At 40.7% G+C, this 27164-nt stretch overlaps 1 protein-coding gene and 2 non-coding genes across 3 annotated transcripts in view; all 3 read left to right on the plus strand.

The window, feature by feature from the left end:
• The window catches only part of LOC115338108 (ubiquitin-associated protein 2-like), a 68701-nt gene that overhangs the window by 35290 nt on the left and 6247 nt on the right, over positions 1–27164 (plus strand). The window contains 8 exon segments of the mRNA XM_041121355.1: positions 14638–14705; positions 16515–16704; positions 17419–17632; positions 19107–19378; positions 21119–21297; positions 22395–22602; positions 23789–23828; positions 26599–26782. Of these exon segments, the coding sequence (XP_040977289.1) occupies positions 14638–14705; positions 16515–16704; positions 17419–17632; positions 19107–19378; positions 21119–21297; positions 22395–22602; positions 23789–23828; positions 26599–26782 (1355 nt within the window).
• Positions 17013–17096, plus strand: LOC121232916. Its single transcript, XR_005931764.1, has one exon. It is a non-coding gene; the product is annotated as a small nucleolar RNA SNORD121A (small nucleolar RNA).
• LOC121232914 lies at positions 20719–20803 on the plus strand. The gene has a single exon (XR_005931762.1). It is a non-coding gene; the product is annotated as a small nucleolar RNA SNORD121A (small nucleolar RNA).

Consider the following 27164-nt stretch of genomic DNA (forward strand, 5'->3'; position numbering starts at 1 on the left):
TATTTTTGTTTAAATGTGGCGTTCTCTAGTCAGATACAAGTTAGGAGCAGGTGAGTGAAATGTTGTTTAAGCTGAGAAGGATTAGATTTTTGTGATCTAATAGCCCTGTCTGGTATTTATCTTTAGTAGTTAGTATTGAGCAAGTATAGTAGGTTGTCAGCATGCTCTCAAATAGAGTGGAAACTAGTTGCAGTGAAAATAGGAGGTTGTATTTTGTTAAAGGGATATTCAGGGCATAGACAATGAAGGACCAGACAAGTGTTGAGGTACTGTAGATGGCTCTGGGTTTTCCTCTTAAAATTGTGATCATATTCTCCTGGTTAAAGAAAATAAAGTTTAACTACAGAAACTATCAGAAGGGGAGAAATAGAATACATACAAATTGCTGGAAAGTGGATGAAGGCAAACATTTTCTGTACAATATTGGAAGTCTTAGTTTTTATTTGAAACAACAGCAACACTTAAAAGGAAAAAAATGTATTTTAGTGGGAGTGTTTCCTTTATCAGGAAGCAGCATGAGAACTTGTTTTAATTTCTTTAACTTCAGTACATCATATCAAAACAATAATAAGGTTTTGTTATTTCTGATTTGTTGATGTTGAGTTTTATGAGGATGCTGGAGTATATTTTCCTGTTCTCCTCACCTATCAACTGGCCATAGGAGCGGGTAGTTAGTTGTTAAATATATTGTCTCTTTGGTGATTGGAGAATGATTTTTATCATAGGAACAGGAGCTGAAAAGCACAGGCATTTCACTGCAGATGGAGGAAATACACTTGTGAGGTCGATGCTTGCAAATGGTTCACGACCGTTCATTCAGTTCTGGGAAAATGCCAGAGCCTCAGTGAAAGATTTGCAAGTGTAGTGTACAGTGAGCATAAATAACTTTGTTAGGAGCCGATAATACTACTTCTAAGAAATACTAAATACATCTGTGTAATAAAACTTTTCAGCTGCTGCTGCACGAAGTACGTGTTTTGACGAATGCCGTAATCCCAGCAGACTTCTGAATTAGGTGCTTGATTGGAGCTTGTGGCAGTGAGTTTGCCACAGGGTGTAGTGTAAACTTCAATGTAGCTGAGCTGGTAGCTGGAGACTTGTGTTTTGCATGCTGGCTCACCTGAAGAGAACATTTCGTCTCTTATATGTCAAGCATGCTTTTGTGTTGTCGCAAACATCCTCAGCCTCCTCAATTTGCTTAGTTTTCAGGGCTCATCAGTGTTTTGGCCACGGTTAGTCTTATTCTGGGTTATGTGAGCATAAGAAACTGTTGACATTACAAAGAATTTAATAGTTAACCAAGGGACTGCAGACCATAGGCTGCTGCTCGTGCCATTAGCTGGCCTCCTTTTGCCATATAATGCAGGAGTCTCATAACACTACAAAAAGTACAGTACACATTGTTCTAAAATGTATGGTGGGGAAAGGGCTGAACAGTAGAGAAACAGTCTTTTCAATTGCAAATATGCTTGAGCTGAATCTTCTTTCTTCGTTTTGGTCAGTGCATAGAGTTGTGGGCTGGCAGCATTATGCACAGGACAGAGTTGTGTTCCAGAAAGATGGAATTAAAATACGTTGTATTGTTACCGAAAAAGCCGGTCAAAGAAACTCTCTAAGACTCGATTTTGGAGTTTTAGAAAGCAGGCATTCTTTATTGCAGCGCTGGGTGCACGGGGGATCGCTCCACCTATCGTGCACACCGTTACCTACAGCAAGCAAAATTTATATTGTTCTAGTCATATGCATATTCATATTATCATTTACATAGTGTCCACCCTTTGGTCACGCGCAGTGTGGGTCATCTCTTTTTCCTAGTTAGCTGGCCTTGGCAAGTTTTAATTACAAAAACTCAGCAGAACTCAAAGCTTATCATCAGGGCCCAAGGCACATCAGGCCCGAGGCCTCCTGTCTGTTGGTGCCTCCAGCAGCGCATACCATTGACAAAGCTCAAGGTTTTTCTTATCTAATTAGTACATACCAAAATTTCGAAGTTTTCAAGCAAGCAAAAGTTCGTTAGTACCGCATGACTGTGCCCAACTGTGCCCGTGAGCAAGGCTTTTGGCATCGACAAGGCATCGATTCCAAGAGATATAAAATACCCCTGGCCCAACCTAGTTCTACAATTGATTCTAGGTGCTGGCCAAGGCGGGGTTTTGAGTCAAAGCTACTCCCGCCCTTAATACGTATTTTGAGTTCCCTTCTTATGACTTAGGAAGTCATAGATATCTCTGCCATTTTTCCTTCTCATGCCTTTGTTCAAGGCATCAACCCCCCCCTTTTATTGAGACTTTGGACTTACAAATCCAAAGCCTCAATACCCAAACTTAATTTTCATGTACATTCGACTACAACAGCTACAGCATTGAATCATTACACAGGCTGAGATGCATACACAGATTACAATTATTGCAATAATGAATAGATTTTTTCAACCAAGTCCAATTAGGTAGCCATGAGGTAAGTTTGTGCCATAACTCCTCAAATCCCCAGGACGTATTGTCCTTCGTAACTTGATGTAAGATTTTTGTTTGTTTCCAAATCTCTGCTAGATCAGTAGAAATTCTGCCACTTTGATCTACATATGTACAGCAGCTCGTATTAACAATTGTACAAACACCTCCTCGTGAAGCTGGTAGTAAGTCAAGAGCCATTCGATTTTGCATCACTACATGAGACAAACTAGATATTTCAATTTGTAATGCCTGTATGGCATCAGTGGTTCTGTTTTCAATGTCCTCTGTTACAGCTGATATATTTACTATTGCCTTTTCCAATTCACTAACTCCAAGCCAAGGGATAAACCATCTGGCAAAACTGTGGAATGCTGTGGGACGATCTATAAGGGGGTTATGAACCCTCCTGGTTCATTTGAGAAAAGTTTTTACCCATCCGCTCTGTTCATGTAGCTTGTCAATTATTGTTATATTGGGGACTACGGCTCCTAATGTGCATGCTCCTTGCCAATTGGGAGGTAGTACTTTTTGAGCATGTATTCCGCATAACCAATACCAACTGCTTCCTTCTGGGACTTGGAGGCCAAAGTAATTTGATGTCTCTATATGACTTAGTGTGGGCCTCCAATATGATCCAGTCCTGTTACATCCTTGGAAACATCCTGCAAAAGTTTTGTCATTTCGTTTAGCAGTGTAATCTCACACCCATCATCTCCAGACTTAAGGGTGTAGAAGCTTAGAGAGTCATTACCTGGCCCATATAAGCATACAGTGGAATTTAGATTATCTTTTATCATGGTAACTTGTAACTTTCCTTCTTGTCTTTTTCCAGAGAGGCTTGGCCACCATGCATTGTCTGGATGTCCCTTACCATTTTGTGGATTGTTAAATAATGATACATTTATTGGCAGTGGCACTCCTATCAAGGGTAGGACTCGGCTTTGTCCGGAGGTTGGCATTTGGGTACAAATCCAACAATCACTTTTGCAGAGTATTCGAGTTATATTTTGTGTTAAGATTAAGTGGAGGTTCAGATCCCAAGATGATATCTGGCACACTTGACTCATTGCTACCATAATTGTTACAGACAAAACATGAAAATCAGTCATAACTTTTTCAATTTCAGTTTAAGGGGAGACTTTTGTTCAACTGTCCATGAGGTTGGAGCCCTTTTAATCCTGGAATAATGAATCCATGGGCCTTTCCCTCGGACCTTGACAGCTGTATAAGTAGTCAGGAGTACCTGGAATGGTCCCTTCCACTTCTCAGTCAGCGGCTCCGAATTCCACGACTTGATGTAGACCCAGTCTCCAGGTTGAAATGGATGGGCTGGTGTATCCAGTTCTAAGGGCCTGCTTGTTGTCACGTACTTCTGCAATTCCTGTAAAGTCTTTCCCAAGGACATTAAGTAATTATTCAAGTCCGTTTGCCCTTTAATGTGGATTGTTCCTGGTATATGTGGGGCCTGGTAAGGCCTTCCATAAAGTAACTCGTAAGGGCTCAAACTGTTTTTACCACGAGGTTGTATTCTGATTCTTAACAGCGCTAAAGGTAGTGCTTGTATCCAAGTCATTGATGTTTCCTGACATATTTTTCCAATCTGCAATTTAAGTGTATAGTTTATTCTTTCTACCTTTCCACTTGACTGTGGCCTATAAGGAGTATGGAGATCCCATGTTATGGCTGAGTTTTTACTCAGTTGTTTTATAACTTCAGCAACAAAATGTGGTCCTCTGTCTGAGGACATTCCTAAAGGAACACCGAACCTTGGGATAATTTCTTTTAACAAGATCTTAGTTACTTCTCTGGCTTTATTGGTGTGACAGGGAAAAGCTTCTGGCCATCCAGTAAAAGTATCAACTAGAACAAGGATGTATCTATATCCCCCTTTTCTAGGTAGTTCTGTAAAATCAATTTGCCAATAGTCTCCTGGGGAATTTCCTCCTTTTGTAACCCCCAAAATCAATTTATTGCTAGTACTTGGGTTGTTTTTACAACAAATTTCACATTTTCCCATGATGGATCGGATAATTTCTGTCATTGCTCGGCTTATAACTATCTTTTGAAGATGTTTTACTAAATTTTCAGTTCCCCAATGTACTTTATTATGTTCTTGTTTAGCAATTTCTCTCATTAATGAGGGTGGGATCACTATTTGTCCTGTGGGTGTAACAGCCCACCCATCTGTTTGTTCCTGTGCCTGTAAGGCTTTTATTAATTTAACATCTTTACTATCATATTTAGGTGGTGTTTCTGGTAAAGTTATTTCTTTTTCTGGTAATAATGCCATGATGCCTGTTTCTGCAGCCTCTTTGGCAGCTTTATCTGCCAATCGATTACCTATTTCTGGTGGGGTTTTTCCTGTTTGGTGGGCTTTGCAATGCATTATTGCTACCGCCGTCGGTTTTTGAATACTCTCTAATAGTTCTTGTATTTGTGCAGCATGCTTGATTTCAGTTCCTTGTGCTGATAGTAGTCCTCTTTCTTTCCAGATGGCTCCATGGGCGTGTACAACTCCAAAAGCATACTTAGAATCTGTCCAAATATTAACCTTTTTCCCTTCACTCAGTTCCAATGCTCGGGTTAAGGCTATTAGTTCTGCCTTCTGGGCTGATGTTTTGGGAGATAAGGCTCGTGCCTCTATTATGCCATCTAAGGTTGTCACAACGTATCCTGACAGTCTCTTCCCATCACGAACAAAACTGCTGCCATCAGTATATAACTCCCAGTCTGGATTTTCTAATGGAACATCTTTAAGATCTGGACGGCTAGCATATATTTTCTCTACAGTTTGTAAGCAATCATGTTCTGGTGAACTCTCCACTCGATCAGTGGAGAGGAATACTGCAGGATTTACAACTGAAGTGGTCTTGAGATCGATGTCATCTTGTACTAGTAGTACCATTTGGTATTTCAGCATACGGCTGGGGGACAACCAATGCCCCCCTTTTTGTTCTAAAACTGTGGCTACCATATGTGGTACATGCACAGTAATTTCCCGAGTTTCTGTTGCAATTAAGATGTCATCTACATATTGTAATACAGTTCCTTGTCCATTTTCTTTTCTCCAAATCTCTAATTCCTTCGCCAGCTGATTTCCAAAAATAGTTGGGCTATTCTTGAAGCCTTGTGGTAGAACTGTCCAAGTATATTGTGTCTTTTGCCCTGTTTCAGGATTTTCCCACTCAAAAGCAAAAAGCTCCTGACTTTTAGAGTCCAAAGGGATGCAGAAAAAGGCATCTTTCAGATCTAAAACCATAAACCAGCTTTGTTCACTGGTGAGGGTAGTTAGTAATGTATACGGGTTTGCAACTACTGGATGTATATCTTGTACTATCTGATTTATTGCTCTAAGATTCTGGACTAAACAGTAATCTTTTCCATTAGCTTTCTTTACTGGTAAGATAGGTGTATTGTATTTTGGCTCACATTCTACCAGCAACTTACATTTGAAGAATTTTTGAACTATTGGTACCAAGCCAGTTCTCGCTTCTAATTTTAAAGGGTATTGTTTAATTCTTACCGGTGACGATCCTGGTTTTAGATCAATTCTTACTGGTTCTGCTCTCTTAGACCTTCCTGGAACTTCTCCTGCCCAAACGATGGGAATCACTGCATCTTCTGTTTCTCGAGGTATCTTGTCCCTTTTGGGATTTGTATCCTGTAACAACAAGGCTATGGCTTCGACATATTTAGATTCTGGGATTAAAATTTCAACTTCCCCATTCTTGAATCTGATTTCAGCTTCTACCTTTTCAAGTAAATCTCTACCCAATAAAGTTTTCGGAGAATTTGGCAAATAGAAAAACTGGTGAGTAACCCATTGTTTCCCCAATTTTAATTTTAAGGGTTTAAAGAAGGGTCTTGTTTCATGGGTGCCTGTTGCACCAATGACATTTACATTTTTTATTACTCAATTCTCTCTCTAAAGTATTTAAAACAGAATAGGTGGCTCCAGTGTCTACCAAAAATTCAATTTCCTCATATCCCAGCTTAGCTATAACCAGAGGTTCCGCTGGGAGAGGTTCCTCCAGTCCCTATCAGTCCTCTCTCACTGCTTACTTCAAACGCTTCTCTCAGCACAGCCACAAACACACTTGATTCCTTTTTCTTTTAACATTCCTAATCCTTATCTCACTTGTAAATTCCTTGTAAAAGCGGCTGCCAGTAAATCAGCCTCTTGTTGCTTTGCTCCTCTTTTTTTTTCTTTTTCTTTTTCTCTGCTCAATTTTCTGCTTTTCTTCATGCTCATTGTATACAAACACAGCAACACTCAAATTATTTCTCTAAATCAGGGGCCGTTTGACCCACAAGGACACTAATTGTGAGTGCATCATTAAAATTTTGTTAGCAGAGCTTGTCTGAGTCCCCCAGAATCACTGGGACGCTCGTCAGGTCTCTGCCTGCATTCTTGCACTTTTAATCCAATTTACCAATTTACCCCTAGTTCTCCACATGCCCTAATGGTTTCTATTAAATTTCAGAGCCCTGTCTGACAAACGGCTCAGTCTCCTACATTGTTTTAGTCCCAGTTTTGATCTTTTTTTTTTCTTTTTTTTTTTTTTTTTCTTTCCCTAGCCTGTTCTGCTAGTTCTGCTCAGGGAAATTTAACACTCACCCTTCTCCTTTTCTAAAGCTAAAACGAGGGGATCACTAGGTGCAAGATTTATACCGCATTCCTTTTGCCACTCCAGATGTCTCCTCAAAGTAAAGAACATATCCGCATACAACACTTCATCCCACTTTCCTTCTCTCCTCAAGAATAACATTAATTATAATAAGGTGTTATAATTTAACGTACCATTCATAGGCCACTTTCCCCATCATCCAATTTATACAGTGGCCAGCATTGATTACAATACTTAATCAAATTTTCCCTTGTCGGGACCCCACCCATATTAAATATGAATAACAGAACAATTAAATGATCCAAGCAAACAAAACAAATCTGTATTTCCAATAACCAAGTTCCAATAACCAGGCACAATTATATCATTCACAACCACAGCAGTATTACCGGTCCAACCGGCCGGGGACTCTAACCCTGTACAATCACAACAGTATTACTGGTTGGGGGGACTCTAACCCCAAGCAAGCTCATTACTGGTCCAGCCGGCCGGCCAGGGACTCTAACCCCATAGATACTCTAGAGCCGGGGACTCTAACCCCGTAGTCAGGGGACTCTAACCCCCGCAGGCACCTAGTCCAGCCTCTGTGGGCTTTACGAGCCCTCTCTCTGATGAGGCAGACAGTCCAGGGACTCTAACCCCAGACAGTCAGGGGACTCTAACCCCAAGGGAAAAGAATGCCTTCTCACCTTTCCAGGGGACTTGCCTTGAAATCTTCAGGTCTGGGGATCAGAGGTTCTCCCCGAGAAATCCTCGGTGCCGGCTGGAGGTCCAGAGATCCCACGGAGCCGTCGATGTTCAAAGGCAGGGTCCCATCTGGGGTGCCAAATTGTTACCAAAAAAGCTGGTCAAAGAAACTCTCTAAGACTCGATTTTGGAGTTTTAGAAAGCAGGCATTCTTTATTGCAGCGCTGGGCGCATGGGGGATCGCTCCACCTATCATGCACACCATTGCGGGAGCATAATCATGGACTCAACGACAGATCAATATGATCATAGTTGAAGACCCTTTACTAGAGCATCAGACATCATTTTATACATTGGTTACATCCGTACATGCGTTTAGCTATTTTACTATTGGTTGCACACATTATTCACGCGCTGTCCATGCGCCTAGTTACACTTAATGATTGGTTATATCAACACTGTACACGCGCATAAACATAAGACATAATTGGTTATACTAACTAGAACATGTGAAACTTGTCTCAGTCTAATTGGTCAAGATAAACTGCCGAATTGAGGTTCTTTGTGCCAAGTTCCCTTTATCGTGGAATGCGCACCTGTGTTCTTCCAATTGATATCTTTCTTATTTTTTGTCTTCTTGTTTATTCTGTTCAAGGCCTTCTAAAGGCGTCTGGAATGCTCTTGTGACCATTAGCTAAATATGTTCCCACACTTCCCCCTTTTTTGTTTTCCGACAATTAACACAGCCTTACTTGATCTATCAATTAATTTTTAAACACATTGCAATATACAAGGCACACAAATTAAAATACAAAAAAACCAAACCCACTACGAGATAAATCAAAACTATCTTAACTAATGATTTAAGAGCAGCTCTATTTTGTAAGGTTGTGTGTCTAATACTATCTACATCTAACAGTAAGTCAGATAATACTACACCAATCTGTATTCAGGGACCCCAGAATTTGTGATTCCTGGGGTGGCAACGAGGGTGAATGCCCGATCCGTGGAAACCAGGCATTCCCATCCATTGAGTCCATAACCTGCTGCACAGGGGTCTCCATCAATAAGTTCTTAAACTTCGTTGATGCCAGTGGAACCCCCTATTAAACCTGTGAAAAAGAGATTGCTTGGTGTTGCTGTACGGAGGCATCTGGTCACGTCAGCCAGGGTCATCCAGGTGTTTTCTTTGGATATTCTTGTGCCGTCTTGCTCCGCAAACTCAACCCAGCAATCGGTAGGTGCCAGCTTTACGTGGGCGTCCCCACGGAGGCAACGATGGCCTTGCCGTACACCAGCCCGATGCTCTTCGGAAAATCCCGGTATTTGTACATTTGCAGAGGAACGGATTTCAGCACACGTGGCCAGCGGGTGCTGAAATTAGCCTCAGTTGAAACATGGGGAGCCTATGACGCATGCGCTCACTGGCCAGGCGCGCTGCACGAGTCATAGCCATCCTGTCTATTGGTTCATGGGCTTTGTGATGCGGTTGCAATGCACAGAGAATCTTGACCTGTTATGTTGGCCAAGGTGACCTACAAGATCTATGAACACAATTAATTAGACACAGTAAAAGCAACATTATACCTAATAAAATACACAAGAATAAAAGAAACCCCGATTTTTAACAAAGATACAAACCAACTCCTAAGTCCCCATCCCGCAGCTGAATGCTCTAAGCTGAAATGACAGCTTTCTTAATTGCATTAAAGCTCTTGCAGCTCCTTCTTGCCTCTGCAGTTCTGTTATCTTGTTTATTAATTGCTCCACTGTCCAAGTTCCTCATGTCCGTTGTTTCTCTGGCGGTTCAAAAGTCCGTTCATACTGCAGCTGTCACGTACTCCGGCCCACTCATGCTAACTGCGGCCTACTTATGCTAACTCTAAATAATCAGGCTCAAAGAAATGTTCCCCATTTTCCATGAAATCTCCCACAATTCCCCCTTTTTGTTTTTTTTTGGTTTGGTTTGGTTTGGTTTTTTTGTTTGTTTGGGGTTTTTTTGTTTGTTTGTTTTTTGCAAGCCAAGTTACACGAAATGCTTTTGCAATCATATGTTTAACTATTTTTATGATACGTGGTACAATCATTACAACTGCTAATATTACAATTAAAATAACTAAGCCATGCATAAGCAAATCTTTCAACCATCCCGTAATTCCCAAACTTGCTAGCCATCCACTTAAACCTGTGTCAGTTATCGTGAGCCTTTTACTGTGAATGATATTGATATCGGGTGTTAGTAACAGAAGTCGTCCGAGGCTACATGGCCTCCCGTTAAGTTTCAATGGAATTCCTCTCCCATGCTCTATTCTCTCAAATAAATAAAAAATATCCCCGCAGGTAAAGCAGCTGGAATAGAAAAAAGAGTGTGATATTCTGGAATAGATATAGTTACACCAAGCTGTAGCATTTCTATATACAGGCAAAATAGCATTTACATTCTGACCCTTTCGAGTGGTGTTATAGGTGTAATTAAACATCACACAGGGATTCATGATGACTGATCCTAACAACTCTAACTCTTGAGGTTCTTGTATTACTTGAGGCAGGTGTGCATACAACAGGAAAAGTAAACATGGTATCTCCTTGCTGTCGAGCTTTTTCTCGACAGCGTTGCATCAAACTATGTGTATTTTTTCCCAAATTATTAAGTGAATCGTCATGGATTAGACAGAGGTATAGACTTAGAGGGGTTAGTAGGAGAAGGAGACACAGGTAGTGCAGCAAAGCCAGGTTCTGTTTTAAGTTCTGCAGACCCTGGAGAGGGAGTACCAGGCGATTGGGGTGGGGGGGTGGGGGACGGCAGCGGCCGCAGCCACGCAGAGGCCGCGGGAGGCAGCGGTGGAGGTAATGAGGGATATAAATCTGGCTCTTTTTCAGAGTCCACCCTGCCTGATGCAAAAGAATTATTATCAGAATCAGAATCCTGCTCGTTAGCGGCCTGCTTACAGACTGCCTCCTCAAAAGCAGTATCAGGTTGTATTGATATGATTTTCTCTGCCGGCTGTAAATGCACCAGCGCAGTATAAATAAATTTCCATGTCGACAACAAGGTTTTAGCAAGCATTCGCGAGTCATGTGGAGCTAAGGTTGACCCAGAAAATGTATGGGACAAAACTGCCTGCGTAAAAGGAGATTTTAAACCATACTGAGCAATTGCAACCTTTGCTGCTTTTATGATTTTCCAATCAAATGGAACCCATTGATTAGGTCTACCCCCAGCCCCAGCAATAACCAGAAACACTGTGGGAGCTGCTATGATTTCTCCCTCAATTAAGGCATCGCGAATAATTCCTCGCCATCTATTCTGGGGGTCCGTTGTTTCTGGAAAGGTGGGGATCGGTTCCCTGGGAGGTGGAGGAGGTAGAGGTATAGGTGTAGGACAAGGAAGGGGCAGAGGTAAAAAAAAGAGGGTTTGAAGCAGGAGGAGGAGGAGGAGGAGGAAGAGGGTGGGGGGGAAAGGGGTGCATCAAAGGATACGGCTGGCGGTTTTTCTCGCTTCACAGCAGCCTCCAGCTGTGCCAGCTTTTCTATTACTGACTGCAACTGCTGCGAAGTGAGCTCCGGCCCCTCTTCGTGCTCTTGAGGCGACCCGGGCGTAGACGAAGGCAACGGAGGGTATATGCTAGGTATAATTTGTTCATGTTGAGCGGCGATATCTGGGGGCTGTTTTTTCCTAGGCAGATTTTTACTCGCTTCCTGATTTTGTAGGGTTTCCTTTAAGCGTACGGTTAGGGAGGCTTGGGAACTGTCAGATGGCTGATTAATATCGGCAGTCCCAGGGAGTGGAGCAGAAGTCAAGGGCACAGGAGCAGGCGGACAAGCTCCAGGAAAGCCAAAAGTCTCTCTCGCTGCATTATGTTTTTCTCCCCGCGTTTCCCCTTCGCTTGCGGTTGGAGAGAGAGCAGCAAAAACAGACACAGATGCTTTACGATCTGCTTTCATTTCTTGCAGAGTTGTCTTAATTTATTTCCATAAAGTTGCAAGACCTTTAACTTCTTTAGACCCGTCACTAATTTCATCCCATAGGGAGGTTCCGATAGCTTCCCGGGTACTAAGCTCAAAAGCTGTACCCACACTAATTAAAAGGTTTCTGTCCTTGCTCCATTGTAAAAGCCGCTTTAAACAAGCTTCATCATATTTTATGTCTGTCTTTGAGAGTATATGGAGGAGCTTAACTACTGCTTCTTCTTTGGAAAGCGTAGACCCCATCTCCTCCCCCGACCGCTCACCTCCTTTACGGGTGAGTTCTCACCTCGCCTCCTTTACGGGCGAATCTTCACCTCGATGGGCGAAAAAACGACAGCACTGTCTTCCTGCCTCTATGGGCACACCAGCCATGGCAGCCGGTCTATCGGTCGGGATCCTCCGATCCTCCTCTTATCCTGCTGTTCGTTCTCCAAACGTAGTGCAGAATTTGGGGGTCCCTGTTCGGGCGCCACTTGCGGGAGCATAATCATGGACTCAACGACAGATCAATATGATCATAGTTGAAGACCCTTTACTAGAGCATCAGACATCATTTTATACATTGGTTACATCCGTACATGCGTTTAGCTATTTTACTATTGGTTGCACACATTATTCACGCGCTGTCCATGCGCCTAGTTACACTTAATGATTGGTTATATCAACACTGTACACGCGCATAAACATAAGACATAATTGGTTATACTAACTAGAACATGTGAAACTTGTCTCAGTCTAATTGGTCAAGATAAACTGCCGAATTGAGGTTCTTTGTGCCAAGTTCCCTTTATCGTGGAATGCGCACCTGTGTTCTTCCAATTGATATCTTTCTTATTTTTGTCTTCTTGTTTATTCTGTTCAAGGCCTTCTAAAGGCGTCTGGAATGCTCTTGTGACTGTTAGCTAAATATGTTCCCACACACCATTACCTACAGCAAGCAAAATTTATATTGTTCTAGTCATATGCATATTCATATTATCATTTACATAGTGTCCACCCTTTAGTCACGCGCAGTGTGGGTCATCTCTTTTTCCTAGTTAGCTGGCCTTGGCAAGTTTTAATTACAAAAACTCAGCAGAACTCAAAGCTTATCATCAGGGCCCAAGGCACATCAGGCCCGAGGCCTCCTGTCTGTTGGTGCCGCCAGCAGCGCATACCATTGACAAAGCTCAAGGTTTTTCTTATCTAATTAGTACTTACCAAAATTTCGAAGTTTTCAAGCAAGCAAAAGTTCGTTAGTACAGCGATACAGTAAAAGTTTTCCTTCTCATGCCTTTGTTCAAGGCATCAGTATTGACAGAAAAGGAAGGGAAGGAAATGGAGGGAGGAACTGTGGTGGTATTCATTTTTTCATGACACAGTGTGTTACACATAAGTGGGTGCTAGGAGAGTACATGAAACATTTGAACTTTGCCTCAGAGTAGTAAAGTGATTTGCTCCCAGTCAGCCCTTCTGCATCCTGCTTATATCAACAGTGTTTCATAGGAGAATCCCAATCAGATGACTGCATTCAGGGATGTACGTGCTTTCAGTAGAGCTGCCCGTGGGATGGCAGATGAAATTGGCTCATGTCCGTGAGGTCCTTTAAACTGGGCTGCTAGCAATGTATGCAATTAAAAACGCATAATTTCCTGGAAGAGCCGTATTCAAATGTCACATTCTAAAGGGATTCTTTGTGAATGTTTGAATAGGTCAGTGTCATGGTTTAACCCCAGCCAGCAACTAAACACCACACAGCCACTGTCCTGGTTTCAGCTGGGATAGAGTTAACTGTCTTCCTAGTAGCTGGTACAGTGCTATGTTTTGAGTTCAGTATGTGAAGAATGTTGATAACACTGATGTTTTCAGTTGTTGCTAAGTAGTGTTTAGACTAAAGTCAAGGATTTTTCAGCTTCTCATGCCCAGCCAGCGAGAAAGCTGGAGGGGCACAAGAAGTTGGCACAGGACACAGCCAGCGCAGCTGACCCAAAGTGGCCAATGGGGTATTCCATACCATGTGACGTCCCATCTAGTATAGGAACTGGGAAGTGGGGGCGGGGAATCGCCGCTCGGAGACTAGCTGGGTGTCGGTCGGCGGGTGGTGAGCAATTGCACTGCGCATCATTTGTACATTCCAATCCTTTTATTATTGCTGTTGTCGTTTTATTAGTGTTATCATTATCATTATTAGTTTCTTCTTTTCTGTTCTATTAAACCGTTCTTATCTCAACCCGCGGGTTTTGCTTCTTTTTCCCGATTTTCTCCCCCATCCCACTGGGTGGGGGGGGAGCGAGTGAGCGGCTGCGTGGTGCTTAGTTGCTGGCTGGGGTTAAACCACGACAGCCACTTAGCTGTTATTGCCGCCCCTAGCAGAAATGCCAAGAAGGAAACACAAATGCTAGTTCACTGTATATGTCTGAATGCAAACCTGCCTCCACTGGTGATGTGAGCTGAAATGTAAAACACAGGGGTATGTGAAATGAGTGAGTGGGAATGGTGCAATGTGTTGGACTTCTGCAACAAGATTTATCAGAGCTACTCTATGGAGGCCTAAATTATGTCTGCACAAGGTATCTTTACACTGATGATATACCAACTGTCACGTTAATTACTTTCTACTGGTATATTTTTCAGTTAAACTATTGCCCAAACTGATGTAGTTACATTGGTATACCATTGTGTGTGTTCGGTAGATCAAATTTCCTGACACTTTAATTAAATTGGTACTTGATTCTGTGGAGGAGACTTTGCTGAAGTTTGACTACATGTTTTTGTCTTTTTAAGCAGAGCTGCAGCATAACTGGTTGTAATGGTAGTTTGACTTTACTTTTATCTGACCAAGATGGAATTTCTGCAGATGTCGCAGCAGTGAAGCGTGAGCATGTGTATGATTAAAATACCTTCCCCCCCCTCTTTTTCAGCTTTCTGAAACAAAAGTCTTCACCGCTTCTTCTGTTCCAGCTGAGAATCATGTGACTCCTGGGCAAAGGTAAGCTCTTCTTCCATGGTTTCCCTATACTTTAAAAACCTTCTGCTTGGTGAATCAATGTTAGCTTGCACATATAAAATGTTGACTAAAATACAGGGCAGCCCTGGTCAGAGATTGGTCAAGCTAATTTCAAAATTGTGAAAGCCTTGCTTGCAAATCGTTGGTTTTGTGGGTTCCTGCGTTACCTATTATTGACTACAGAAGCCGAGCCAAACTTACCAAATCCACGAACATAATACTGAGAAGACCCTGTCTTCTGCACAAAGACTGCTTACAGGCAGGAACAAAAATAGCTGGGAAGAAAAGTTTGCTGCTGTTGAAAAGGAAGCACTGGCTTTGCTGTCCAGAAAATGCCTGCCCCTTGTAGATGCAGAAATTGTTCAGAACGTAGTGCTTTGACAAATATGTTAACAGAAAAGCTTGTGTTGGCAAGAAGGTGAATTTCCTGGTAAGCATCACAATTACTTGCCTTAACTGATGATATAGAGTTCAGATAGAGAACCAAAAACATGGCAGTTGCTGCCTTCCTTTGCTTGCCTTTGTCTTCACCAAATGCCTGGCTGATGATGTTGTGGAATCAGTTGCCTCTGCATTAGCCTCAGGTCCCAGGAGAGCAGGTCAAAGTTGCGTGATGCAGACTTCGGTAGCTGGATAGCATGAGATCTGAAAACTAGATGGCCTAATGGTCCCAAGCGTCCTGATACAGCTGTACTGCTGTACTGCAGACTGCAACAAAATTTTCCTTATAACGTGGATATGACCTGGAGGAGGCATGGTGTCAGTTGGTCTACAGTTTATATTCCATTCCTTTCCTTCTTAAAGGTGATATGTTCACATGTTCATTGTTCTAATGCAAATAAATATTCTTCCAGTGGATGTCCCTCAAATTATGTTAGAAAATATTTTAGTTCATCAACTCAAAAATTCTGGTGTTTTGGTTTGGGGTTTTTTTTTTGGGGGGGGGTGTTGGCTGTTTTGGTTTTGCTTGCCATAAGAAAGGTTTGGGCATTAAGAAATCTATGCTAATGAAAGTGCTGGAAGCAGCTCTTCAGCCTAAGCCTGCAGTATATTTAGGATAAACTTAAGTCAGAATTTTTCGAGTAGATTTCTTTTATTGTCTGAATGCTTTGCTTTTCCTTGGATAAACCTGTGCTAAACATGTGGTTAGGGGTTAGTAAGCCATGCTAAATATAAGAAAATTCATGTTTCTCATCCCGCTCAGGTATGTGTGGTAGAGTAATTTTGGATATGTGCCTACTATCTGAGAAACTTAGCTTTTATTTCTGCTGCTCTTGTGACTTCCATGTCATCACACATTCACTCAATTGCTGCATGTGTGACTTTATTCTTTACTGTCCTCATACCCACCCTATACAGAGGTAGGACTTTGATCCCTTGCTCTTTTTAAAGGGATAGCGTGATATACAGAGAACGTGGACTATCAATATATATAATGGGCTTGCAGGCAGGATCCACTCAAACGTAATGTATCTTTTATGACTTATCTCCAGTCACTTGGTTATATTAATCATATAGGTTATTTATGTGATACATGATGTTATAAATTTGATAATGTTTGAAAAGAGAGCAAAGATAATTTATATTCTAACTGTAGTGGAAGGTTTCAGCTAGCAGATTTTTACTTTCTGGCAAAAACCTCTATTCTACCTCTTTTTGTATGGCAGACAAGCAATATTTGAAAAGACTGTTAATCAGAAATAATTCTGTTGCTGGTACGGCAGCTTTCTTCAGTTTCAACGCAGCCTAATCATCATGTTTATTCCAGCCAAACTTTGCTTTTTTTTACAGCATTGATTTGGTAACACTGCTTCAAAAACCCGTGACTTCCACCCAAGAGACAGAAGGCAACTCATTTGAGGCTCCCCAGCAGCAGACCTTTGGCCAAGCCCTAGTCTTCACAAATTCTCAACACAACACCCAGATGGCATCAGGAACTGGCAGCTCCAGTGCTGTAAACTCTTATTCTCCTCAAAGTCTGGTAAAATTATCTTATGCTTTCTAAATATTTTTCATGAGTAAATATTCCAGGTTAAACAACTTTTCCAGTACTGGTCATTTCATGAGATGTTTCAGTATTTGTAAAATTCAGGTTGCAAATGTTGAAAGAATGGAATTAAGAATTCCATTCCTTCCATTCACACACACACACAAAAAAAGGATTACTTTTTTTTCTGCTTTTGCTAAGTAGTTGTTTCTCGGTTTACATGAAGTATTTGTATTAATTTTTGAGTAGAGAGCAGATGCGTTTACTGCATGCTGGTTTAGGATGAAATCACTTGTTTATAGTACCAGAAAACTATGTTGTGTTATTTCCAAGCACATATCTGACTGCTTTTTGTGGAAACCTGATTATTTCTGAGTCGATTGTGAGGGCTTGAAATTGGGCACTTGTATTTATTCTCTGAAAATCAGTTCAACTATTAGTAAATACATGCTATTTTGAGATGCATGGATTCAAGTAAATCAGTATTGTTGCAACAGTGGTGGAAGTTGTATCGGTGATAACCAGAGAGGATCTGGCCATATGCTACAACTGCTGAATTTTTTATTGGTCATTTATTAGTAATCTAGGATTGAAGAGGTTTTGGTTGCTGCCAAATAGCAACTGTAGGCATTGACCCTATGGTTATGTTCAAATTATTTATTAAATACTTCACTCCACTCCTTCCCCTCTTTTTTTGTCTTTTGGTAGTCTGCAGTTCTTTGTTCTGGCTTTGGAGAACTTGGATCCTCTAAATTGGCAAACTCTACTGGATCCCAAATCTTGGACCAATTGAAATCTCCAGATTTGGGTCAGTTTACCTCTCAACAAAACAATAGTCGCTCTACCACCACTACCACAACTACCACATCATCCTGGGATCTAAAACCGCCTGTTACTCAGTCCTCAGTCCTTAGTCAGTTTGGTAAGTGCTTTGACGTAGTTTTCTCTCTCTTTCTCTCTCTGTTAGCGTGTAAGATTTCTTAATGCCAATGACAGTTTAAAATGGCCTTAAACAAAAAGCTTTTTCTAAAAAATGTAATCCTAATAATATAATTGGTTACAACATTGTAAGTGTTACACTTACTTGCTGGCAATAGACATTATGAGTATATCACAAACTAAGTTTTGATCGGCTTAAGCCTATCCATAAATGTCGTTGCATCTTCAGAAGTTGTTGAGCCTTCATGTAATGACATCTTTGTTTTAATGTGCTTGAATATTTAAGTGGAACTTTGATGTGACTTTGTTTCTCAACAAATCCTGGAAAATACTTATTTTCATTGTGCCTATGCTGCTTCTAGCTGAGTATAAGGTTGTACCATATTTTGTCTTTTTTTCCCCAATTTTTTTCTCTTCTAACCATTACATGAATTTTGAATGAGTGCTATATAATTTCTTCATAATGTGCATCGCATCTCAGTGTTCTTTCCCTAGTGTGAAGTCTACGTGTGCTGAGAATGATGCAGGTTACCCATTTTGTCTATTCATAATTGTATGGATTTTTCATTTAATTGAGTAAAATTAGTAGAAACAGTGAAAATGACACAAACTTGTTTTTTGCAGTGTAGTTCCTAGCAGTATTCTCACTGTGAAGAGTGATAGCTCTTATATCTATCTTGTGTGTATGTGTATATGTTTCCAGATAGATAAGCAGTCAATTTGGTAGCCATTATAATCTTTGACACACAGCAATTCTGAAAAAAAATGTTTACGTATGTTTTAAGTTGCTTTCTAATGCACTTTACCAACTGAATAAAAAAACTTCACATTGCAAATGCTGTGGATCTCTTATGGTTGTTGACCAGTGCTCTGATCCACTGCCTGGCTTTCAGTGTCTGAAAAATATGAAAGGGGAAGACTTGGAAAAAAACCTGTCAGTGTTCCAGTGTCTCTTGACTTTCAGCCAGATTGAGATGGTGGATGACTTCCTATTTGTGTTGAAAATCTTCTCCTTTGTAGGGGCAGGAAATCCTAACTCATAATACCTCTAAATTGCAACTTCAGACCCCTTGGAAGTAATCACAATTTATCATCACAGTTAATTGCAGTGAAACTTGCAGTGTTTGATTAAAATAATCCGTAACAGTTTTTGAGGCCTAACGTGTGATAATACTATGTGACTGCATAGGTAGGTTTGGTTTCATATTTTTGAAGAAAGCTAAATAACGCTTGCCCACAGCTGTTTGTTTAAAGTAGAGAATATCAAATGTTGGCCTTATTATTGCAGTGGTAATGTTCAATGTGAAACTTGTGTGATGTCTGAAAGACTCGCACACTTTATAAAATCATAGCTGTCGAGCGTGTCAAGTCACCCAGATTCTTTCATAAAGAGTTAGAAGCATGAAGAGCAGTTTAATGCTTTAATTTTGATATTTCTTTTTCCCAACGCTGACCAGACTTTAAATCCCAGCCTGAACCATCCCCAGTTCTGAGCCAGCTGACCCAGCGACAGCAACAACAAACACAGGCAGTCCCTGTTCCTCCTCCTGGGCTGGAGTCCTTCTCCCAGATAAAACTCCATGAGCCATCACCAGTAGACACCTCTACAGCTGTTAGCAAAATGTTACAGCTTCCCACTATATCTATGGATAACCAGGCAGTGACTGCCCATCAAACCCAGCAGAAACAGATAAAACCACCAAAACGGAGGATAACTCCAGCATCTAAGGTGGGTAATTGAGTGGTGGCTTGTCCTTAGTAAACATATAAACATACAAAAGCTTGTATCAGAAATAGCGTGGCCAGCAGGACTAGGGAAGTGATCATCCCTTTGTACTCGGCACTGGTAAGGCTGCATCTCGAATACTGTGTTCAGTTTTGGGCCCCTCACTACAAGAAAGACATTGAGGTGCTGGAGCATGTCTGTCGCGGTTTAACCCCAGCCAGCAACTAAGCACCACACAGCTGCTCGCTCACTTCCCCCCCACCCAGTGGGACGGGGGAGAGAATCAGGGAAAAAAAAGTAAAACTCGTGGGTTGAGATAAAGACAGTTTAATAGGACAGAAAGGAATAAAATAATAATAATAATAATAATAACAACAATAATAAAATGACAATAATAATAATAAAAGAATTGGAATATACAAAACAAGTGATGCACAATACAATTGCTCACCACCCACCGACTGATGCCCAGTTAGTTCCCAAGCAGCGATCTGCCCCCCAGGCCAGCTCCCCCCAGTTTATATACTGGACATGATGTCACATGGTATGGAATACCCCGTTAGCCAGTTTGGGTCAGCTGCCCTGGCTGTGTCCCCTCCCAACTTCTAGTGCCCCTCCAGCCTTCTTGCTGGCTGGGCATGAGAAGCTGAAAAATCCTTGACTCTAGTCTAAACGCTACTTAGCAGCAACTGAAAACATCAGTGTGTTATCAACATTCTTCTCATACTGAATCCAAGACATCCTATATCAGGTATTAGAAAGAAAATTAACTCTATCCCAGCTGAAACCAGGACAGTGTCCAAAGAAGAGCGGTGAAGCTGGTGAAGGGTCTAGAGCACAAGTCTTATGAGGAGCGGCTGAGGGAACTGGGGTTGTTTAGTCTGGAGAAAAGGAGGCTGAGGGGAGGCCTTATCGCTCTCTACAGCTACCTGAAAGGAGGTTGTAGCGAAGTGGGTGTCAGTGTCTTTTCCCAAGTTACAGGTGATAGGATGAGAGGAAACGGCCTCAAGTTGCGCCAGGGGAGGTTTAGACTGGATATTAGGAAAAATTTCTTCACTGAAAGGGTTGTCAAGCATTGGAACAGGCTGCCCAGGGAAGTGGTTGAGTCACCATCCCTGGAGGTATTTAAAAGACGTGTAGACATGGTGCTTAGGGGGCATGGTTTAGTGGTGGACTTGGTAGTCTTAGGTTTACAGTTGGATTCGATGATCTTAAAGGTCTTTTCCAACCTAAATGATTCTATGATTCTATTCTATGTATAAGTTGCTAGGGAGAAGGAGAGCAAAGACCATGGTCTATTTCTTGTTTATAAAGCAGGAAATTCTAAGCTGGATAGTTTTTAGGTCCAAAATACAGTAATGTTGTCTTTTCCAAGCACATATCTGATTGCTCTGTGTGGAAAATGACTGTTGCTGCGTGATTTTGGATTGACTTAGTAACCACAAGATGAATGTTGGCTGAAGGGGGATGGACACGGATGACACTTTGATATTGTAGAATAGTATGGCTTACTCTTTCAGCTCCAGATCAGGGCACAGAATCAATGAATTAATTCCAGGTTACAAGAATGTAGTTAATTTATGTGATGTAAAGTGGGGGGTAGTTGCAGATCTAGTTAACAGCAAAGGCTGAGGCAGTAACTGAAGAAGCCTGTAGTTAAGGGAGGAGAGGGTGTCAGTTACTGATATCTTTAATACAGATACTGCATGCAAAGGAATTATGGCACTTTTTCCCTCCTTTAAGATTCCTGCCTCTGCAGTTGAGATGCCTGGATCAGCAGATGTGACAGGGTTAAATGTTCAGTTTGGAGCTCTGGAGTTTGGATCAGAGCCTGCACTCCCAGAGTTTGGATCAACTTCAAGCAGTGAGAATACCAGCCAGGCGACCAACAATAGCTTGTACTCAAAGTCTGGAAAGTACGTGTGAGTTCCCCTTGTGCATTCTTACATGTCTTCTTTAAGGGGTCAAGTTTGTGCCAAAAACATCAAGGCACAGTTACCATGTAATGAATGGGAGGGGGAAATATGATGACTTGTAAGGCTAAGTGTTTTCTGTGGATGGCATCTTAAAGGAGAAATTTATTTTCTAATGACAATCAAAATCTCCCTGGATGGGTCGATGTGAAGCTGGAGATGACATGAATGTAAATAACCTTATAATAAGCTACCCTTTATAGAATTGCTTTCTCATGTTTAATTGTTTGAGGGTTTGTTCCTCACAACCCGAATTTTTCTGCTTCTGATCCAGGAGAGATGACCCTTGTACCATATATGTGTGTCAGTAGATTGGCGCCAGATTACAGATCTGATGCTCCTATGGGATGAGAAAAGCAGCCAGGCTTTTCAGTATGCTGAAGCTCTTACTGAAATGCTAAAATAGCCAATGATAAATGTCAACATACCAGTAACCCATTTTTTTCTTCCTTATTCATTCAAAAATTGGCTTCAGTAAAAAGCTTCCTGAAGTTAATTCAGAAATATTAGTAAAAATGAACTTTCACATTCATTTCTAGTTCTATAAATTATTTAAGCTGTTTAGAAAGTAAAACACTCCTGCATGTTTTAAAGTATTTTTTCCTCTTTGCATAGTTCATTCTGTTAGACTGCTACTATAATGTTAGAATTCTATTGTAAAAAGAGACTGGGTGTTTCTCATCATATACCAGACTTTATGGATCTAGTTGTTTAAAAAAGAGAGATTATGATCATTAATTTATCCTTTGAGAAGGTGGAAATAACATGACTGAAAAGTGCTTGTGTGTAAACTCTTGTTTTGGTTGGGCTGGCAGGAGGAAGGTGAATGGTGCTTAGTGCAGCTGATGGTTTTGAAGCAGCGATTACTGGGGACCAAAGCAAAATTATATATATTTTTTTTTATTATTAGATTTTCTAGTATAAATAATGTAGATTTGACTACATGTTTAAGGTAGTTCTAGATAACTGTATAGGAGCTGATACTTTCATGAAGGTGTTTGAGATGTCGTTTACCAAGATGATAAATAATTTTTTACTTTTTCCAGTGATCCTTTGAATACCTCTTTGCCAATATCCAGTACAGTACAGGAGTCCACCTACACAACCTCTGCCATCACCTCTTCCAGTCTGACCTGCTCATCCCAGAGCACTAGCCCAGTAACAACTTCCTCCTATGACCAGACTTCTGTGCATAGTAGGATAACGTACCAAAGCTCCATGGCTCCATCTGAATCAACCCCTGTTGCAGTTACGGTGAGTGAATTTCAGAAATAAGACCTTGAAAAAGGTGAAATATTCTTATCCATGTTAGACTTGTATTACCCTGCTATGTTAATATTTTAACCAAGCCAAGTGGTATTTTTGATTCCCAAGTTCACTCTGTTATTTGTTTTTTCTTTTCCTATTGTGTAGCCATTTTTTGTATTTGGGATATAAGAGCCTCTGATTGTATGGGTTTTGACATCTTAAATTGCTGTTTGACCTTTTTTCTTAGCAACACTTAACATTCTAGTTGAGTTTCCTTCCCTGAAGCTTAGCTTTTAAAAAAGGAACTATCTCCGTGTGTAAATATTAGTCGTGGTATTTTGCCATAACCTGACAGTTTCTATCCAAAGGTATATTATTTATTAAATTTATATGGCACCTAGCAAATGGATCCCAAACTGTTTGTGACCCCTCCAGCATTACTCTTTTGTTGGATTTAAACAGCAGTGGGAATTAGTTTCATGTTTTATTTTAAAAAGCATAGGGAGACGTCTAATCTAGGACAGAGAGGATCTCTCTTGGGAGATATTCAAAAGCACCTACTGTCTGTGTATGAAATGTAGGTTTGTTTTAAGAGAACTTAATTTATTAGATGTTTAAGGAACTTGTGAGAGTTTGTAAGTTTATTTACTTCTGGCCTTTGTTATGTAATGGCTCAGTCACACTTATCTTCTGCACTAGCTCATATGTACTGGTGAGGATCAAGCGTAGACTATCTACTTCTTTACTCCCGTGTTATCCAAAAAACAACTGGTGCTTTCTCAAGTCTTATCTTTCAATGGAAAAAAATTGCCATCTCTGTGTAACTTGGATAGTTAAAATTGAGAGTTGCATTAGATCAAAAGCACAACCATTTCCTATATGTTAATGCAATTCATTCTTTCCTATTGGTGTGAACCTGAAGTTTATGTTATATACAGTACATGGGAAGGTCTCCTGCTGATGGGTGTAGTATGGGCAGTACATGGGGTTCTGTATGTTCAGGGGACATTGCACTTGAGACAACTTTATTATGTGGTTTTGTTAAAGGCAGTAAAAAGTTAATTTCCTGCCTTTTTTGTCTTTCAGTTTAGAATGAATATAGAATTTTGCATGAAGCATGTTCAATGTGTGATTCAGTCTGAAAATTTAATATACCTCTAAGATGATTTATTCATTTCTCCTTTGTTTACAGAACGGGCACAGCGGTGTTAGAACACAGGCAACTCTTGACAGTAAGTTTACAAAGCTTGGTTGTGCACAGGACTTTCTGATCTTTCCTTACTACTTGCTGCGTGCGCACAACTGTTCCAGTGACATCTGGTTTAAGGTTTTATATTGTTTTCACTGGCTAATTTTTAGCTGACCCATTTGAGTTTATTTTGTACTTGCATAGGATATACTGCTTGCTTCTTGACTAAAACTGAAATATGAAAGCAGCCCTATTAAATCTACAAACCTAAGCAGTCTTAGAATTAGAGAAGCTGCTTTGCTGCTGCTTTTTCTTTTTAATTTATCTGCCAAAAATTAATATAAAATTAAAGTAAATTAATATAAAATTAAAAGTTATTATCAAATTTCTTAGCAATTCTTCCAATTCTCAGTTGGGAAGCTGCGAATAGCATTTAGCTGTAATGAAACAAAGTCACATTGTTTGAATGCACCTCTCACTGGGTATAGTGCTACTTATGCCCTGTTACAAGCCTATGGGGAATAAGGGTGACTAACATGCTCCCTCTGCCGGGTAGCTTGCTGCCTTGCAGCGGAGTAACAATAACAGTACTGGCTCTGATACAGGCGTTAACTGTTATCTTCATCTTAGACTATTTCTAACATGGTATTTTACTTGTAGCACCCCTACAGCTCTCTTCCTGGAGTTAAAATAATTATAGTATTCACTCTTCTGACTTTTATGTGCTGCTCTGTGGAAGTTTTCAAGGGCAGCAGTGTGAATTAACATCTTTTGGAATTCCAACACTTCAATTTTAGGTCTGTCCTCCTCTTAAACATCTCTTCAGGTAGGTCGTTAGTGGACAAGCCTTTTTTTTTTTTTTTTTTTATACTTCTGAGTAGAAAGAAGTTGAGTATTGAGACCTGTAAACAGTGTTTTGTTAGTGCCAGGTTCAATTTAAATGAGCAGGAGGAGTGTATATGCCCAAAGAGTTACCACTTAAAAGATTGCTATATATAAAAAAAACTTTTCAAGTGGAAAACTTTATTACCCTTGTGTACAGAATTAATAAACAATTTATGAAATTCACTACAGGACTTGTCTTTTTGCTATGGAAAACAAAGATCTGAGAATTCCTAATATTTTTGTAATTATTCTGTAATGGCTTTATTAGTCCCTTTTTCAATGCCAGTTCTCTTTTGAGAACACTTTTGGTTTTTTCTGTATCTCAAGCACATAAACTGGAATCAGTTGTCTTCCATGTATCTATTTCATGCATCCAAACTATTTTGAAATTCTCTCTTCTTCTTAACATTTGAAAGTACTGACCTTTTCCCTTCTGTATGTGCCGATAATATTCTTAGTTGTTCATCTCTCATCTTTGCTGCTGTCCTTTAATATCCAGATCTCATGCTTCCTAAACCCTTAGTTCAAAGCATGGCTGGTGTGTTATAATTCTGACTATCCTATTTGTCTCCTGGTTTTCTTTGTCTTGCACATCATGTTCAAGGCATCCTATAAGGGGTCTTAATGAAGATGGTGATTCTGTCCCTTGTATTGAGGACATCTACTTTTACTTCAAGAAGGGAACCCTGTTCTAAATGTATTGAGAGTTGTCAATGTTATTTACTTATTTGTATATGTATCTTGCCAGGAAGTATCAGGTGATATAGTTGCCACCTTCATAACTATGTTTCTGTCTGTCACTTGAATTTCCTGCTCTGTTGTCAGTTACCCTCATACTTATTGCCAAGGCCAAAACCTCTTGATTTCTGTTTGCGTAGCACCCAATCCAGCAACCTGACTTGGGTCATTTAGTGAGGAAACCAAACCAATAACATGAACAAACTGTGATGCGTAACTTCCAAGCGTATATTTGACTTGTTTGGTGAACATTCTAAGACTGTCTTCACGTGCATTGCAAGTTAGTGATGATCCACTGGGTAGTGGTCTCTGGTGTGGTATAGAAGCATGGCCCAGCAGAAGGCAGGGCTCAACACTTTCTGAGTTTTATTGGTGGGTGAGTGCCTCTAATTCTGTGTATTATCTTCAGAGGACAAGAGATAAGTGTAGAAACAGCTGGGTATTATGTTGGGCAGTAGAGTTGTTCAATGTCTTATTACAGTATAGTGATCCTTTGGAAAGGCACATCCGTGGTAAACAAGTTCTACTCTGTATAGCCTAAAAAGTAATTTTAATGCTAAACGCTTATTGTTATCTAGGTCAAATAAAATAAGACAATATTTGACAACTCTTTAGCCATTAAAAGTGCTTAATGCTGTGCTCAATTGTGGCCTTTTATTGTAGCTTCTTTTATTCTACTGCATTACACATTTGACTCAGTTCTCCAAACTGGTAAGTTGTATGTGCCCTTGTACTCCAGCGATCCAAGTCTCAAATATCAAAGGTGCCATGTAGGTTGGAATGAAGCAGCAGAGCTGTAGGTAAAAGCAGATTTGTATAGTGCCTTGAAAAGCACAAATGACTTTTGTTTGCAGAACCAAATGCAAGGAATTTTAAAATGAGGATTGACTTGCGAGCAAAAGTTAGTAATCCAGATAGTGGGAGGTGAAGTGCAGAAGACTGTAGTTTACTACATGTGTAGCAGTGAAAATTATAAATCTATTATAGGTGAAGAACTTAAAGGGAAAAAATTATAGTTCTGTTGCTGTTTGAATTTTCATTAATAGCCAGATTGCTTGATACTGTTACTGGTCCTTAATGGTCAGGTTTTTGTAAACCAAGGGGAGAATACTGTTGTGTTCCTGGATCCAGGCTGGGATGTCAGGTATGCTGGAATTTGTCTTTGAATGCCTCTTTTTAACTCGTTGCAGCTACTTCATCAGTTCCAGCGCCCAAGGCAGAGCCTTCTCCCTCACTACCTTCTGCTGGTTCTCTGCCTAGCGTGGTATCCACCACTGCTTCACTTCTGCCTTCAGCATCGCAGCACACAGCAACGTTGCCCAGCTTGCCTCAGTCCAGTGATTTGGCCAGCAGCTCACTTTCCCAGTTAAGCAGGTACAGTAGGAGTTGTGATAAACTGAAAGGGGTTCAATTTTGGGGAAAGGGCAAACATGAGGGTGATTGTGTATGGGGCTGTCAGACACCAGGGTCCCCTTTTCTGACATTAACTGGAATTAGGGGAGAGATTCAGAAGAAACCAGAATGTTTCTGGTTGCAAAGTATGAGCTCTGGGCTGCCTCTTAATGATGGAGCAGTTGCTGTCCTCAAGTTTTCATGGTATATAAACAACTTTGTGTTTCAAGTGGCTCTTGCTTCAATCATGCCAGCTAAATTGATTCCCCCACTTTGTTTTCCCTACTTTGTCCACAGTGCCTGCTGTTTGTTTAGTGTCATATGTTTGAAATCATTCCTTAACAGTTTACTTCCTGGCTAATTT

This window comes from Aquila chrysaetos (genome assembly GCF_900496995.4).
Source record: "Aquila chrysaetos chrysaetos chromosome W unlocalized genomic scaffold, bAquChr1.4 W_unloc_1, whole genome shotgun sequence".
NCBI classification, from domain to species: domain Eukaryota; kingdom Metazoa; phylum Chordata; class Aves; order Accipitriformes; family Accipitridae; genus Aquila; species Aquila chrysaetos.